The sequence below is a fragment of the Scyliorhinus canicula genome, unplaced genomic scaffold (genome assembly GCF_902713615.1).
Source record: "Scyliorhinus canicula unplaced genomic scaffold, sScyCan1.1, whole genome shotgun sequence".
NCBI lineage: Eukaryota > Metazoa > Chordata > Chondrichthyes > Carcharhiniformes > Scyliorhinidae > Scyliorhinus > Scyliorhinus canicula.
In genome coordinates this window covers 502,406-518,447 of record NW_024055500.1, presented here as the reverse complement: position 1 = coordinate 518,447, position 16,042 = coordinate 502,406, and the positions used below count along the sequence as shown (strand labels likewise).

General features: G+C 61.8%; 1 protein-coding gene across 1 annotated transcript in view; it reads left to right on the top strand.

Moving 5' to 3' along the window:
• The first annotated feature begins 949 nt into the window (after positions 1–949).
• The window catches only part of LOC119960441 (matrix metalloproteinase-14-like), a 37,442-nt gene continuing 22,349 nt past the window's right edge, over positions 950–16,042 (top strand). Inside the window, exons 1-2 of the mRNA XM_038788164.1 lie at positions 950–1,230; positions 2,093–2,215. Coding sequence (XP_038644092.1) covers positions 950–1,230; positions 2,093–2,215 — 404 coding nt within the window. The remainder of the gene's footprint in view (positions 1,231–2,092; positions 2,216–16,042) is intronic.

Sequence of the window (16,042 nt, the reverse complement as noted above, 5' to 3'; positions counted from 1 at the left end):
CCCGTAGTATCCAAGCGGTGAGGTGGGGTTAATGGAGTTACAGGGGTAGAGCGGGGGAGTGGGTAGAGGTGGGGCACCCCTTCAGAGGGTCAGTACAGACTCGATGGGCTGACTGGCCTCTCTCTGTCCCTCTCTCTGTCTCTCTCTCTCTGTCTCTCTCTCTCTGTCTCTCTCTCTCTGTCTCTGTCTCTCTCCCTGTCTCTCTCTCTGTGTCTGCCTCTGTCTCGCTCGCTGTCTCTCTCTGTCTCTCTCTCCGCCTCTGTCTGTCTCTCTCTCTGTCTCTCTCTCTCTCTGTCTCTCTCTCTCTCCCTGTCTCTCCCTGTCTCTCTCCCTGTCTCTCTCCCTGTCTCTCTCCCTGTCTCTCTCTCTGTCTCTCTCTCTCTCTCTGTCTCTCTCTTTCTCTGTCTCTCTCTCTGTCTCTCTCTCTGTCTCTCTCTCTCTGTCTCTCTCTCTCTCTGTCTCTCTCTCTCTCCCTGTCTCTGCCTCTCTCTCTCTGCCTCTCTCTCTCTGCCTCTCTCCCTGTCTCTGTCTCTGTCTCTCTCTCTCTCTGTCTCTGCCTCTGTCTTTCTCTCTCTCTGTCTCTCTCTGTCTCTCTCTCTCTGTCTCTCTCTTTCTGTCTCTCTCTGTCTCTGTCTCTCTCTCTCTCCCCGTCTCTGTCTCTCTCTCTGTCTCTCTCTCTCTTTGTCACTCTCTGTCTCTCTCTCTGTCTCTCTCTCTGTCTCTCTCTCGCTCTGTCTCTGTCTCTCTCTGTCTCTGTCTCTGTCTCTCTCTGTCTCTGTCTCTCTCTGTCTCTGTCTCTCTCTGTCTCTCTCTGTCTCTCTCTGTCTCTGTCTCTCTCTGTCTCTCTCTGTCTCCCCCTCTCTCTGTCTCTGTCTCTCTCTCTCTCTGTCTCCCCCTCTCTCTCTCTGGCACTGAAATATCTGCCCCCCCTTCGGCCAGGAAAGTCCCTATGTGGTGGGTGGGTGATGGATTGGGTGTGAGGACAGACAGGCGGACGCTGCCTGTAACCAGATCCAATGTCTCCCTCCACTCCTCCCTTCACTCTCTGACCACACTCACTCTCTCCTGGCTTCTGTTTCAGGCCTGGCTACAACAGTATGGCTACCTCCCTCCTGGTGACCTGCGTATGTCCACGATAAGGACTCAGCACACCGTGACCGAGGCCATTGTGTCGATGCAGCGTTTCTACGGCATCCCGGCCACCGGGATATTTGACGAGCAGACAGTTCAGTAAGTCTCGGGGAGGGGGAGCCGCCCAGCTTAGGCCGCAGGCTTCAGAGTTCTCCCATTGCCCAGACTCCCCTGACCTCTCCAGTCCAATGAACCCTGACCCCTTCCCAGATTCCGATGACACCCTGACCTCTCCCCTCGATTCTGATGACCCCTGACCTCTCCCTCAGATTTGAATGGCCCTTGACCTTTCCTCCAGATTGGATGGACTTGACCTTCCCACAGATTTGGACCACTCCCCAATTTCAGATGACCTCCTGACCTCATCCCTAGGTTCTGGTGATCCCTAACCACTCCCCTAGATTCTGATGACCTCTGATCTCCCCCTCAGAATTCGATGACCCTTGATCTTTCCTCCCGATTTGGATGACCCTTGGCCTTTCCTCCAGATTTGTATGACCCCTGAAGTTTCCTACCGATTTGGATGACCCTCACCCTCGATCTTTCCTCCAGATTTGAATGACCCCTGACCTTTCCTCCCGATTTGGATGACCCTTGATCTTTCCTCCAGATTTGTATGACCCCTCCCCCCTGACCTACCCCAAGTTTTGGATGACCCCCCTGATCGCTCCCTGGGTTCTGTTGACCCCCTGACCTCTGCCCTAGATTCTCGACCCCTGACCTCTCATCCAGACCCTGATGACCCCTGACCTCTCCCTCAGCTTTGGATGACCCCTTGACCTCTCCCCGAACTCCTCTAGGCTCTCATAACCCCAGGACCCTTCCCCAAATTCTGATCACCCCTGACCTCTCTCCCAGATTCGGATGACCCCTGACACCCTCCACCCCCCCGCCCACCCGCGATTTTGGGTGTTCAGATGTCCATCTGCCTCTGGATGACCTCTTGCTCCGCCCCTGCCAGGTGGATGAAGAAACCCCGCTGCGGCGTTCCGGACAAGTTCGGCCCCATCCTGAAAACCAGCCTCCGGAGGAAGCGTTTTGCCATACAGGGCCTGAAGTGGAAACAGCCAGAGATCACCTTCTGGTAAGCAAGGGGGGACTGGGATCTTCCTGTGCAGTGAGTTGGCCTCAGTACCAGCACGGGTCGCTGGGCAGGGGGACTGGGATCTTCCTGTGCAATGAGTTGGCCTCAGTACTGGCTCTGGGCAGGGGGACTGGGATATTCCTGTGCAGTGAGTTGGCCCGAGTTCCGGCGCTGGGCAGGGGGACTGGGATCTTCCTGTGCAGTGAGTTGGCCTCAGTACCGGCGCTGGTCAAGGGGGGCTTGGATCTTTCTGTGCAGTGAGTTGGCCTCAGTACCGGCGCTGGTCAGTGGGGGGACTGGGATCTTCCTTTGCAATGAGTTGGCCTCAGTCCCGGCGCTGGTTGGGCGACTGGGATATTCCTGTGCAGTGAGTTGACCTCAGTACCGGCGCTGGTTGGGGGGATTGGGATCTTCCTGTGCAGTGAGTTGACCACAGTACCGGCGCTGGTAGGTGGGGGGGGGGAACTGGGATCTTCCTGTGCAGTGAGTTGACCTCAGTACCGGTGCTGGTTGGGGGGATTGGGATCTTCCTGTGCAGTGAGTTGACCTCAGTACCGGCGCTGGTCGGAGGGGGGGGACTGGGATCTTCCTGTGCAGTGAGTTGGCCTCAGTACCGACGCTGGTTGAGGGACTGGGATCTTCCTGTGCAGTGAGTTGGCCTCATTACCGGCGCTTGTCGGTGGGGGGGTCTGGGATCTTCCTGTGCAGTGAGTTGGCCTCATTACCGGCGCTGGGCAGGGGGGACTGGGATCTTCCTGTGCAGTGAGTTGGCCTCAGTACTGGCGCTGGGCAGGGGGGACTGGGATCTTCCTGTGCAGTGAGTTGGCCTCAGTACTGGCTCTGGGTAGGAGGGGGAACTGGGATCTTCCTGTGCACTGAGTTGGCCTCAGTACTGGCTCTGGGCAGGGGGGACTTGGATCTTCCTGTGCAGTGAGTTGGCCTCAGTACCGGCGCTGGGCAGGGGGACTGGGATCTACCTGTGCAGTGAATTGGCCTCAGTACCGGCGCGGGTCGCTGGGCTGGGGGATTGGGATCTTCCTGTGCAGTGAGTTGGCCTCAGTACCGGCGCTGGTTGGGGGGATTGGGATCTTCCTGTGCAGTGAGTTGGCCTCAGTACCAGCGCGGGTCGCTGGGCAGGGGGAACTGGGATCTTCCTGTGCAAGGAGTTGACCTCAGTACCGGTGCTGGGCTGGGGGTCTGGGATCTTCCTGTGCAGTGAGTTGGCCTCAGTACCGGCGCTGGGCTAATGGACTGGGATCTTCCTGTGCAGTGAGTTGGCCTCAGTACCGGCGCAGGGCAGGGGGACGGGATCTTCCTGTGCAGTGAGTTGGCCTTAGTACTGGTGCTGGGCAGGCGGACTGGGATCTTCCTGTGCAGTGAGTTGGCCTCAGTACCGGCGCTGGTCGGGGGATTGGGATCTTCCTGTGCAGTGAGTTGGCCTCAGTACCGGTGCTGGTTGGTGTGGGTGACTGGGATCTTCCTGTGCAGTGCGTTGTCCTCAGTTCCGGCGCTGGGCAGGGGGACTGGGATCTTCCTGTGCAGTGAGTTGGCCTCAGTACCGGTGCTGGTTGGTGTGGGTGACTGGGATCTTCCTGTGCAGTGCGTTGTCCTCAGTTCCGGCGCTGGGCTGGGGGACTGGGATCTTCCTGTGCAGTGAGTTGGCCTCAGTACCGGCGCTGGTTGGTGGGAGGGACTGGGATTTTCCTGTGCAGTGAGTTGGCCTCAGTACCAGCGCTGCTCGGTGGGGGGGACTGGGATCTTCCTGTGCAGTGTGTTGGCCTCAGTACCGGCGCTGTGCTGGGGGACTAGGATCTTCCTGTGCAGTGAGTTGGCCTCAGTACCGGCGCTGTGCTGGGGGACTGGGGTCTTCCTGTGCAGTGAGTTCGCCTCAGTACCGGCCTGGTCAGGGGGGACTGGGATCTTCCTGTGCAGTGAGTTGGCGTCAGTACCGGCCTGGTCGGGGGACTGGGATCTTCCTGTGCAGTGAGTTGGCCTCAGAACCTGCGCTGGTCGGTGGGGGGGACTGGGATCTTCCTGTGCAGTGAGTTGGCCTCAGTCCCGGCGCTGGGCTGGGGGACTGGGATCTTCCTGTGCAGTGAGTTGACCTCAGTACCGGGGCTGAGCAGGGGGACTGGGATCTACCTGTGCAGTGAATTGGCCTCAGTACCGGCACGGGTCGCTGGGCTGGGGGATTGGGATCTTCCTGTGCAGAGAGTTGGCCTCAGTACCGGCGCTGGTCGGGGAGGGGGACTAGGGTCTTCCTGTGCAGTGAGTTGGCCTCAGTACCGGCGCTGGGCAGGGGGACTGGGATCTTCCTGTGCAGTGAGTTGGCCTCAGTACCGGCATTGGTTGGGGGGATTGGGATCTTCCTGTGCAGTGAGTTGGCCTCAGTACCGGCGCGGGTCGCTGGGCAGGGGGACTGGGATCTTCCTGTGCAGTGAGTTGGCCTCAGTACCTGCGCTGGTCGGTGGGCGGGGGACTGGGATCTCCTGTGCAGTGAGTTGGCCTCAGTACCGGCGCTGGGCTGGGGGACTGGGATCTTCCTGTGCAGTGAGTTGGCCTCAATACCGGAGCTGGTCGGTGGGGGGGGGGACTGGGATCTCCTGTGCAGTGAGTTGGCGTCAGTACCGGCCTGGTCAGGGGGGACTGGGATCTTCCTGTGCAGTGAGTTGGCGTCAGTACCGGCCTGGTCAGGGGGGACTGGGATCTTCCTGTGCAGTGAGTTGGCCTCAGTATCGGCGCTGGGCAGGGGGACTGGGATCTACGGGTGCAATGAGTTGGCCTCAGTACCGGCGCTGGTCGGTGGGAGGGACTGGTATCTTCCTGTGCAGTGAGTTGGCCTCAATTCCGGCGCTGGGTGGGGGGGCGGGACTGGGATCTTCCTGTGCAGTGAGTTGGCCTCAATACCGGTGCTGGTCGGTGGTTGGGACTGGGATCTTCCTGTGCAGTGAGTTGGCCTCAGTACCGGTGCTGGTCGGTGGTTGGGACTGGGATCTTCCTGTGCAGTGAATTGGCCTCAGTACCGGCGCTGGGCAGGGGGACTGGGATCTTCCTGTGCAGTGAGTTGGCCTCAGTACCGGCGCTGGGCAGGGGGGACTGGGATCTTCCTGTGCAGTGAGTTGGCCTCAGTACTGGCTCTGGGTAGGAGGGGGAACTGGGATCTTCCTGTGCAGTGAGTTGGCCTCAGTACTGGCTCTGGGCAGGAGGGGGGGACTGGGATCTTCCTGTGCAGTGAGTTGGCCTCAGTACCGGCACTGGGCAGGGGGACTGGGATCTACCTGTGCAGTGAATTGGCCTCAGTACCGGCCTGGTCAGGGGGGACTGGGATCTTCCTGTGCAGTGAGTTGGCCTCAGTATCGGCGCTGGGCAGGGGGACTGGGATCTACGGGTGCAATGAGTTGGCCTCAGTACCGGCGCTGGTCGGTGGGAGGGACTGGGATCTTCCTGTGCAGTGAGTTGGCCTCAATTCCGGCGCTGGGTGGGGGGGCGGGACTGGGATCTTCCTGTGCAGTGAGTTGGCCTCAATACCGGTGCTGGTCGGTGGTTGGGACTGGGATCTTCCTGTGCAGTGAGTTGGCCTCAGTACCGGTGCTGGTCGGTGGTTGGGACTGGGATCTTCCTGTGCAGTGAATTGGCCTCAGTACCGGCGCTGGGCAGGGGGACTGGGATCTTCCTGTGCAGTGAGTTGGCCTCAGTACCGGCGCTGGGCAGGGGGGACTGGGATCTTCCTGTGCAGTGAGTTGGCCTCAGTACTGGCTCTGGGTAGGAGGGGGAACTGGGATCTTCCTGTGCAGTGAGTTGGCCTCAGTACTGGCTCTGGGCAGGAGGGGGGGACTGGGATCTTCCTGTGCAGTGAGTTGGCCTCAGTACCGGCGCTGGGCAGGGGGACTGGGATCTTCCTGTGCAGTGAGTTGGCCTCAGTACCGGCGCTGGGCAGGGGGGACTGGGATCTTCCTGTGCAGTGAGTTGGCCTCAGTACTGGCTCTGGGTAGGAGGGGGAACTGGGATCTTCCTGTGCAGTGAGTTGGCCTCAGTACTGGCTCTGGGCAGGAGGGGGGGACTGGGATCTTCCTGTGCAGTGAGTTGGCCTCAGTACCGGCACTGGGCAGGGGGACTGGGATCTACCTGTGCAGTGAATTGGCCTCAGTACCGGCGCGGGTTGCTGGGCTGGGGGATTGGGATCTTCCTGTGCACAGAGTTGGCCTCAGTACCGGCGCTGGTTGGGGAGGGGGACTAGGGTCTTCCTGTGCAGTGAGTTGGCCTCAGTACCGGTGCTGGTTGGGGGGATTGGGATCTTCCTGTGCAGTGAGTTGGCCTCAGTACCAGCGCGGGTCGCTGGGCAGGGGGAACTGGGATCTTCCTGTGCAAGGAGTTGGCCTCAGTACCGGTGCTGGGCTGGGGGTCTGGGATCTTCCTGTGCAGTGAGTTGGCCTCAGTACCGGCGCTGGGCTAATGGAGTGGGATCTTCCTGTGCAGTGAGTTGGCCTCAGTACCGGCGCTGGGCAGGGGGACTGGGATCTTCCTGTGCAGTGAGTTGGCCTTAGTACCGGCGCTGGGCAGGGGGACTGGGATCTTCCTGTGCAGTGAGTTGGCCTCAGTACCGGCGCTGGTTGGTGGGGGGGACTGGGATTTTCCTGTGCAGTGAGTTGGCCTCAATACCTGCGCTGGGCAGTGGGACTGGGATCTCCTGTGCAGTGAGTTGGCCTCAGTACCGGCGCTGGGCAGTGGGACTGGGATCTCCTGTGCAGTGCGTTGGCCTCAGTACCGGCGCTGGGCAGTGGGACTGGGATCTCCTGTGCAGTGAGTTGGCCTCAGTACCGGCGCTGGGCTGGGCGACTGGGATCTTCCTGTGCAGTGAGTTGGCCTCAGTACCGGCGCTGGGCAGGGGGACTGGGATCTCCTGTGCAGTGAGTTGGCCTCAGTACCGGCGCTGGGCTGGGGGACTGGGATCTTCCTGTGCAGTAAGTTGGCCTCAGTACCAGCGCTGCTCGGTGGGGGGGGACTGGGATCTTCCTGTGCAGTGAGTTGGCCTCAGTACCGGCGCTGGGCTGGGGGACTGGGATCTTCCTGTGCAGTGAGTTGGCCTCAGTACCGGGGCTGAGCGGGTGGGACTGGGATCTTACTGTGCAGTGAGTTGGCCTCAGTACCGGCGCTGGGCGGGGGGGCGGGACTGGGATCTTAATGTGCAGTGAGTTGGCGTCAGTACCGGCCTGGTCGGGGGGACTGGGATCTACCTGTGCAGTGAGTTGGCCTCAGTACCGGCGCTGGTCGGTGGGGGGACTGGGATCTTCCTTTGCAATGAGTTGACCTCAGTCCCAGCGCTGGGCTGGGGGACTGCGATCTTCCTGTGCAGTGAGTTGACCTCAGTACCAGCGCTGGTTGGGGGAATTGGGATCTTCCAGTGCAGTGAGTTGGCCTCAGTACCGGCGCTGGTCGGTGGGGGGGACTGGGATCTTCCTGTGCAGTGAGTTGGCCTCAGTACCGACGCTGGTTGAGGGACTGGGATCTTCCTGTGCAGTGAGTTGACCTCAGTACCGGCGCTGGGCAGGGGGGACTGGGATCTTCCTGTGCAGTGAGTTGGCCTCAGTACTGGCTCTGGGTAGGAGGGGGAACTGGGATCTTCCTGTGCAGTGAGTTGGCCTCAGTACCGGCGCTGGGCAGGGGGACTGGGATCTACCTGTGCAGTGACTTGGCCTCAGTACCGGGGCTGAGCAGGGGGACTGGTATCTACCTGTGCAGTGAATTGGCCTCAGTACCGGCACGGGTCGCTGGGCTGGGGGATTGGGATCTTTCTGTGCAGAGAGTTGGCCTCAGTACCGGCGCTAGTCGGGGAGGGGGACTAGGGTCTTCCTGTGCAGTGAGTTGGCCTCAGTACCGGGGCTGAGCAGGGGGACTGGGATCTACCTGTGCAGTGAATTGGCCTCAGTACCGGCACGGGTCGCTGGGCTGGGGGATTGGGATCTTCCTGTGCAGAGAGTTGGCCTCAGTACCGGCGCTGGTCGGGGAGGGGGACTAGGGTCTTCCTGTGCAGTGAGTTGGCCTCAGTACCGGCGCTGGGCAGGGGGACTGGGATCTTCCTGTGCAGTGAGTTCGCCTCAGTACCGGCATTGGTTGGGGGGATTGGGATCTTCCTGTGCAGTGAGTTGGCCTCAGTACCGGCGCTGGTTGGTGGGGGGGACTGGGATTTTCCTGTGCAGTGAGTTGGCCTCAGTACCTGCGCTGGTCGGTGGGGGGGGGACTGGGATCTCCTGTGCAGTGAGTTGGCCACAGTACCGGCGCTGGGCTGGGGGACTGGGATCTTCCTGTGCAGTGAGTTGGCCTCAATACCGGAGGTGGTCGGTGGGGGGGGGGACTGGGATCTCCTGTGCAGTGAGTTGGCCTCAATACCGGCGCTGGGTGGGGGGGCGGGACTGGGATCTTCCTGTGCAGTGAGTTGGCCTCAATACCGGAGCTGGTCGGTGGGGGGGACTGGGATCTTCCTGTGCAGTGAATTGGCCTCAGTACCGGCGCAGGGCAGGGGGGACTGGGATCTTCCTGTGCAGTGAGTTGGCCTCAGTACTGGCTCTGGGTAGGAGGGGGAACTGGGATCTTCCTGTGCAGTGAGTTGGCCTCAGTCCTGGCTCTGGGCAGGAGGGGGGGACTGGGATCTTCCTGTGCAGTGAGTTGGCCTCAGTACCGGCACTGGGCAGGGGGACTGGGATCTACCTGTGCAGTGAATTGGCCTCAGTACCGGCGCGGGTCGCTGGGCTGGGGGATTGGGATCTTCCTATGCCGAGAGTTGGCCTCAGTACCGGCGCTGGTCGGGGAGGGGGACTACGGTCTTCCTGTGCAGTGAGTTGGCCTCAGTACCGGTACTGGTTGGGGGGATTGGGATCTTCCTGTGCAGTGAGTTGGCCTCAGTACCAGCGCGGGTCGCTGGGCAGGGGGAACTGGGATCTTCCTGTGCAAGGAGTTGGCCTCAGTACCGGTGCTGGGCTGGGGGTCTGGGATCTTCCTGTGCAGTGAGTTGGCCTCAGTACCGGCGCTGGGCTAATTTACTGGGATCTTCCTGTGCAGTGAGTTGGCCTCAGTACCGGCGCTGGGCAGGGGGACTGGGATCTTCCTGTGCAGTGAGTTGGCCTTAGTACCGGCGCTGGGCAGGGGGACTGGGATCTTCCTGTGCAGTGAGTTGGCCTCAGTACCGGCGCTGGTTGGGGGATTGGGATCTTCCTGTGCAGTGCGTTGTCCTCTGTTCCGGCGCTGGGCAGGGGGACTGGGATCTTCCTGTGCAGTGAGTTGGCCTCAGTACCGGCGCTGGTTGGTGGGGGGGACTGGGATTTTCCTGTGCAGTAAGTTGGCCTCAATACCTGCGCTGGTCGGTGGGGGGGGGGACTGGGATCTTCCTGTGCAGTGAGTTGGCCTCAGTACCGGCGCTGGGCTGGGGGACTGGGATCTTCCTGTGCAGTGAGTTGGCCTCAGTACCAGCGCTGCTCGGTGGGGGGGGGACTGGGATCTTCCTGTGCAGTGAGTTGGCCTCAGTACCGGCGCTGGGCTGGGGGACTGGGATCTTCCTGTGCAGTGAGTTGGCCTCAGTACCGGGGCTGAGCAGGTGGGACTGGGATCTTACTGTGCAGTGAGTTGGCCTCAGTATCGGCGCTGGGCAGGGTGACTGGGATCTACGGGTGCAATGAGTTGGCCTCCGTACCGGCGCTGGGCGGGGTGGCGGGACTGGGATCTTCCTGTGCAGTGAGTTGGCGTCAGTACCGGAGCTGGTCGGTGGGGGGGACTGGGATCTTCCTGTGCAGTGAGTTGGCGTCAGTACCGGCGCTGGGCTGGGGGAATTGGGATCTTCCTGTGCAGTGAGTTGGCCTCAGTACCGGCGCTGGTCGGTGGGGGGGACTGGGATCTTCCTGTGCAGTGAGTTGGCCTCAGTACCGACGCTGGTTGAGGGACTGGGATCTTCCTGTGCAGTGAGTTGGCCTCAGTACAGGCGCTGGGCAGGGGGGACTGGGATCTTCCTGTGCAGTGAGTTGGCCTCAGTACTGGCTCTGGGTAGGAGGGGGAACTGGGATCTTCCTGTGCAGTGAGTTGGCCTCAGTACCGGCGCTGGGCAGGGGGACTGGGATCTACCTGTGCAGTGAGTTGGCCTCAGTACCGGGGCTGAGCAGGGGGACTGGTATCTACCTGTGCAGTGAATTGGCCTCAGTACCGGCACGGGTCGCTGGGCTGGGGGATTGGGATCTTCCTGTGCAGAGAGTTGGCCTCAGTACCAGCGCTGGTCGGGGAGGGGGACTAGGTTCTTACTGTGCAGTGAGTTGGCCTCAGTCCCGGCGCTGGGCAGGGGGACTGGGATCTTCCTGTGCAGTGAGTTGGCCTCAGTACCGGCATTGGTTGTGGGGATTGGGATCTTCCTGTGCAGTGAGTTGGCCTCTGTACCAGCGCGGGTCGCTGGGCAGGGGGACTGGGATCTTCCTGTGCAGTGAGTTGGCCTCAGTACCGGCGCTGGTTGGTGGGGGGGACTGGGATTTTCCTGTGCAGTGAGTTGGCCTCAGTACCTGCGCTGGTCGGTGGGGGGGGTCTGGGATCTCCTGTGCAGTGAGTTGGCCTCAGTACCGGCGCTGGGCTGGGGGACTGGGATCTTCCTGTGCAGTGAGTTGGCCTCAATACCGGAGCTGGTCGGTGGGGGGGGGGACTGGGATCTTACTGTGCAGTGAGTTGGCGTCCGTACCGGCCTGGTCAGGGGGGACTGGGATCTTCCTGTGCAGTGAGTTGGCGTCAGTACCGGCCTGGTCAGGGGGGACTGGGATCTTCGTGTGCAGTGAGTTGGCCTCAGTATCGGCGCTGGGCAGGGGGACTGGGATCTACGGGTGCAATGAGTTGGCCTCAGTACCGGCGCTGGTCGGTGGGAGGGACTGGGATCTTCCTGTGCAGTGAGTTGGCCTCAGTACCGGCGCTGGGTGGGGGGGCGGGACTGGGATCTTCCTGTGCAGTGAATTGGCCTCAGTACTGGCTCTGGGCAGGAGGGGGGGGGACTGGGATCTTCCTGTGCAGTGAGTTGGCCTCAGTACCGGCGCTGGGCAGGGGGGACTGGGATCTTCCTGTGCAGTGAGTTGGCCTCAGTACTGGCTCTGGGTAGGAGGGGGAACTGGGATCTTCCTGTGCAGTGAGTTGGCCTCAGTACTGGCTCTGGGCAGGAGGGGGGGGACTGGGATCTTCCTGTGCAGTGAGTTGGCCTCAGTACCGGCGCTGGGCAGGGGGACTGGGATCTACCTGTGCAGTGAATTGGCCTCAGTACCGGCACGGGTCGCTGGGCTGGGGGATTGGGATCTTCCTGTGCAGAGAGTTGGCCTCAGTACCGGCGCTGGTCGGGGAGGGGGACTAGGGTCTTCCTGTGCAGTGAGTTGGCCTCAGTACCGGCGCTGGGCAGGGGGACTGGGATCTTCCTGTGCAGTGAGTTGGCCTCAGTACCGGCGCTGGTCGGGGGATTGGGATCTTCCTGTGCAGTGCGTTGTCCTCAGTTCCGGCGCTGGGCAGGGGGACTGGGATCTTCCTGTGCAGTGAGTTGGCCTCAGTACCGGCGCTGGTTGGTGGGGGGGACTGGGATTTTCCTGTGCAGTGAGTTGGCCTCAGTACCTGCGCTGGTCGGTGGGGGGGGGGGACTGGGATCTCCTGTGCAGTGAGTTGGCCTCAGTACCGGCGCTGGGCTGGGGGACTGGGATCTTCCTGTGCAGTGAGTTGGCCTCAGTACCAGCGCTGCTCGGTGGGGGGGGACTGGGATCTTCCTGTGCAGTGAGTTGGCCTCAGTACCGGCGCTAGGCTGGGGGACTGGGATCTTCCTGTGCAGTGAATTGGCCTCAGTACCGGGGCTGAGCAGGTGGGACTGGGATCTTACTGTGCAGTGAGTTGGCGTCAGTACCGGCCTGGTCAGGGGGGGACTGGGATCTTCCTGTGCAGTGAGTTGGCGTCAGTACCGGCCTGGTCAGGGGGGACTGGGATCTTCCTGTGCAGTGAGTTGGCCTCAGTATCGGCGCTGGGCAGGGGGACTGGGATCTTCCTGTGCAGTGAGTTGGCCTCAGTACTGGCGCTGGGCGGGGGGGCGGGACTGGGATCTTCCTGTGCAGTGAGTTGGCCTCAATACCGGAGCTGGTCGGTGGGGGGGACTGGGATCTTCCTGTGCAGAATTGGCCTCAGTACCGGCGCTGGGCAGGGGGACTGGGATCTTCCTGTGCAGTGAGTTGGCCTCAGTTCCGGCGCTGGGCAGAGGGACTGGGATCTTCCTGTGCAGTGAGTTGGCGTCAGTACCGACCTGGTCAGGGGGGTCTGGGATCTTCCTGTGCAGTAGGTTGGCGTCAGTACCGACCTGGTCAGGGGGGTCTGGGATCTTCCTGTGCAGTAGGTTGGCGTCAGTACCGGCCTGGTCAGGGGGGACTGGGATCTTCCTGTGCAGTGAGTTGGCGTCAGTACCGGCCTGGTCAGGGGGGACTGGGATCTTCCTGTGCAGTGTGTTGGCCTCAGTATCGGCGCTGGGCAGGGTGACTGGGATCTACGGGTGCAATGAGTTGGCCTCAGTACCGGCGCTGGGCGGGGTGCGGGACTGGGATCTTCCTGTGCAGTGAGTTGGCGTCAGTACCGGCCTGGTCGGGGGGACTGGGATCTTCCTGTGCAGTGAGTTGGCCTCAGTACCGGCGCTGGTCGGTGGGGGGACTGGGATCTTCCTTTGCAATGAGTTGGCCTCAGTCCCGGCGCTGGGCTGGGGGAATTGGGATCTTCCTGTGCAGTGAGTTGGCCTCAGTACCGGCGCTGTTCGGTGGGGGGGACTGCGATCTTCCTGTGCAGTGAGTTGACCTCAGTACCGGCGCTGGTTGGGGGAATTGGGATCTTCCTGTGCAGTGAGTTGGCCTCAGTACCGGCGCTGGTTGGTGGGGGGGACTGGGATCTTCCTGTGCAGTGAGTTGGCCTCAGTACCGACGCTGGTTGAGGGACTGGGATCTTCCTGTGCAGTGAGTTGGCCTCAGTACCGGCGCTGGGCAGTGGGGACTGGGATCTTCCTGTGCAGTGAGTTGGCCTCAGTACCGACGCTGGTTGAGGGACTGGGATCTTCCTGTGCAGTGAGTTGGCCTCAGTACCGGCGCTGGGCTGGGGGACTGGGATCTTACTGTGCAGTGAGTTGGCCTCAGTACCGGCGCTGGGCAGGGGGGACTGGGATCTTCCTGTGCAGTGAGTTGGCCTCAGTACCGACGCTGGTTGAGGGACTGGGATCTTCCTGTGCAGTGAGTTGGCCTCAGTACCGGCGCTGGGCAGGGGGGACTGGGGTCTTCCTGTGCAGTGAGTTGGCCTCAGTACTGGCTCTGGGTAGGAGGGGGAACTGGGATCTTCCTGTGCAGTGAGTTGGCCTCAGTACCGGCGCTGGGCAGGGGGACTGGGATCTACCTGTGCAGTGAGTTGGCCTCAGTACCGGGGCTGAGCAGGGGGACTGGTATCTACCTGTGCAGTGAATTGGCCTCAGTACCGGCACGGGTCGCTGGGCTGGGGGATTGGGATCTTTCTGTGCAGAGAGTTGGCCTCAGTACCAGCGCTGGTCGGAGAGGGGGAATAGGGTCTTCCTGTGCAGTGAGTTGGCCTCAGTACCGGCGCTGGGCAGGGGGACTGGGATCTTCCTGTGCAGTGAGTTGGCCTCAGTACCGGCATTGGTTGTGGGGATTGGGATCTTCCTGTGCAGTGAGTTGGCCTCTGTACCAGCGCGGGTCGCTGGGCAGGGGGACTGGGATCTTCCTGTGCAGTGAGTTGGCCTCAGTACCGGCGCTGGTTGGTGGGGGGGACTGGGATTTTCCTGTGCAGTGAGTTGGCCTCAGTACCTGCGCTGGTCGGTGGGGGGGGTCTGGGATCTCCTGTGCAGTGAGTTGGCCTCAGTACCGGCGCTGGGCTGGGGGACTGGGATCTTCCTGTGCAGTGAGTTGGCCTCAATACCGGAGCTGGTCGGTGGGGGGGGGACTGGGATCTTCCTGTGCAGTGAGTTGGCGTCAGTACCGGCCTGGTCAGGGGGGACTGGGATCTTCCTGTGCAGTGAGTTGGCCTCAGTATCGGCGCTGGGCAGGGGGACTGGGATCTACGGGTGCAATGAGTTGGCCTCAGTACCGGCGCTGGTCGGTGGGAGGGACTGGGATCTTCCTGTGCAGTGAGTTGGCCTCAGTACCGGCGCTGGGTGGGGGGGCGGGACTGGGATCTTCCTGTGCAGTGAATTGGCCTCAGTACCGGCGCTGGGCAGGGGGACTGGGATCTTCCTGTGCAGTGAGTTGGCCTCAGTACCGGCACTGGGCAGGGGGGACTGGGATCTTCCTGTGCAGTGAGTTGGCCTCAGTACCGGCGCTGGGCAGGGGGACTGGGATCTTCCTGTGCAGTGAGTTGGCCTCAGTACTGGCTCTGGGTAGGAGGGGGAACTGGGATCTTCCTGTGCAGTGAGTTGGCCTCAGTACTGGCTCTGGGCAGGAGGGGGGGGACTGGGATCTTCCTGTGCAGTGAGTTGGCCTCAGTACGGGCGCTGGGCAGGGGGACTGGGATCTACCTGTGCAGTGAATTGGCCTCAGTACCGGCGCGGGTCGCTGGGCTGGGGGATTGGGATCTTCCTGTGCAGAGAGTTGGCCTCAGTACCGGCGCTGGTCGGGGAGGGGGACTAGGGTTTTCCTGTGCAGTGAGTTGGCCTCAGTACCGGCGCTGGGCAGGGGTACTGGGATCTTCCTGTGCAGTGAGTTGGCCTCAGTACCGGCGCTGGTCGGGGGATTGGGATCTTCCTGTGCAGTGCGTTGTCCTCAGTTCCGGCGCTGGGCAGGGGGACTGGGATCTTCCTGTGCAGTGAGTTGGCCTCAGTACCGGCGCTGGTTGGTGGGGGGGACTGGGATTTTCCTGTGCAGTGAGTTGGCCTCAATACCTGCGCTGGTCGGTGGGGGGGGGGGACTGGGATCTCCTGTGCAGTGAGTTGGCCTCAGTACCGGCGCTGGGCTGGGGGACTGGGATCTTCCTGTGCAGTGAGTTGGCCTCAGTACCAGCGCTGCTCGGTGGGGGGGGACTGGGATCTTCCTGTGCAGTGAGTTGGCCTCAGTACCGGCGCTAGGCTGGGGGACTGGGATCTTCCTGTGCAGTGAGTTGGCCTCAGTACTGGGGCTGAGCAGGTGGGACTGGGATCTTACTGTGCAGTGAGTTGGCGTCAGTACCGGCCTGGTCAGGGGGGTCTGGGATCTTCCTGTGCAGTGAGTTGGCGTCAGTACCGGCCTGGTCAGGGGGGACTGGGATCTTCCTGTGCAGTGAGTTGGCCTCAGTATCGGCGCTGGGCAGGGGGACTGGGATCCACGGGTGCAATGAGTTGGCCTCAGTATCGGCGCTGGGCAGGGGGACTGGGATCTTACTGTGCAGTGAGTTGGCCTCAGTACTGGCGCTGGGCGGGGGGGCGGGACTGGGATCTTCCTGTGCAGTGAGTTGGCCTCAATACCGGAGCTGGTCGGTGGGGGGGGACTGGGATCTTCCTGTGCAGAATTGGCCTCAGTACCGGCGCTGGGCAGGGGGACTGGGATCTTCCTGTGCAGTGAGTTGGCCTCAGTTCCGGCGCTGGGCAGAGGGACTGGGATCTTCCTGTGCAGTGAGTTGGCCTCAGTACCAGTGCTGGTCGGTGGGGCGGGGACTGGGATCTTCCTGTGCAGTGAGTTGGCCTCAGTACCAGCGCTGGTCGGTGGGGCGGGGACTGGGATCTTCCTGTGCAGTGAGTTGGCCTCAGTACCGGTGCTGTGCAGGGGGACTGGGATCTTCCTGTGCAGTGAGTTGGCCTCAGTACCGGCGCTGGGCAGGGGGACTGGGATC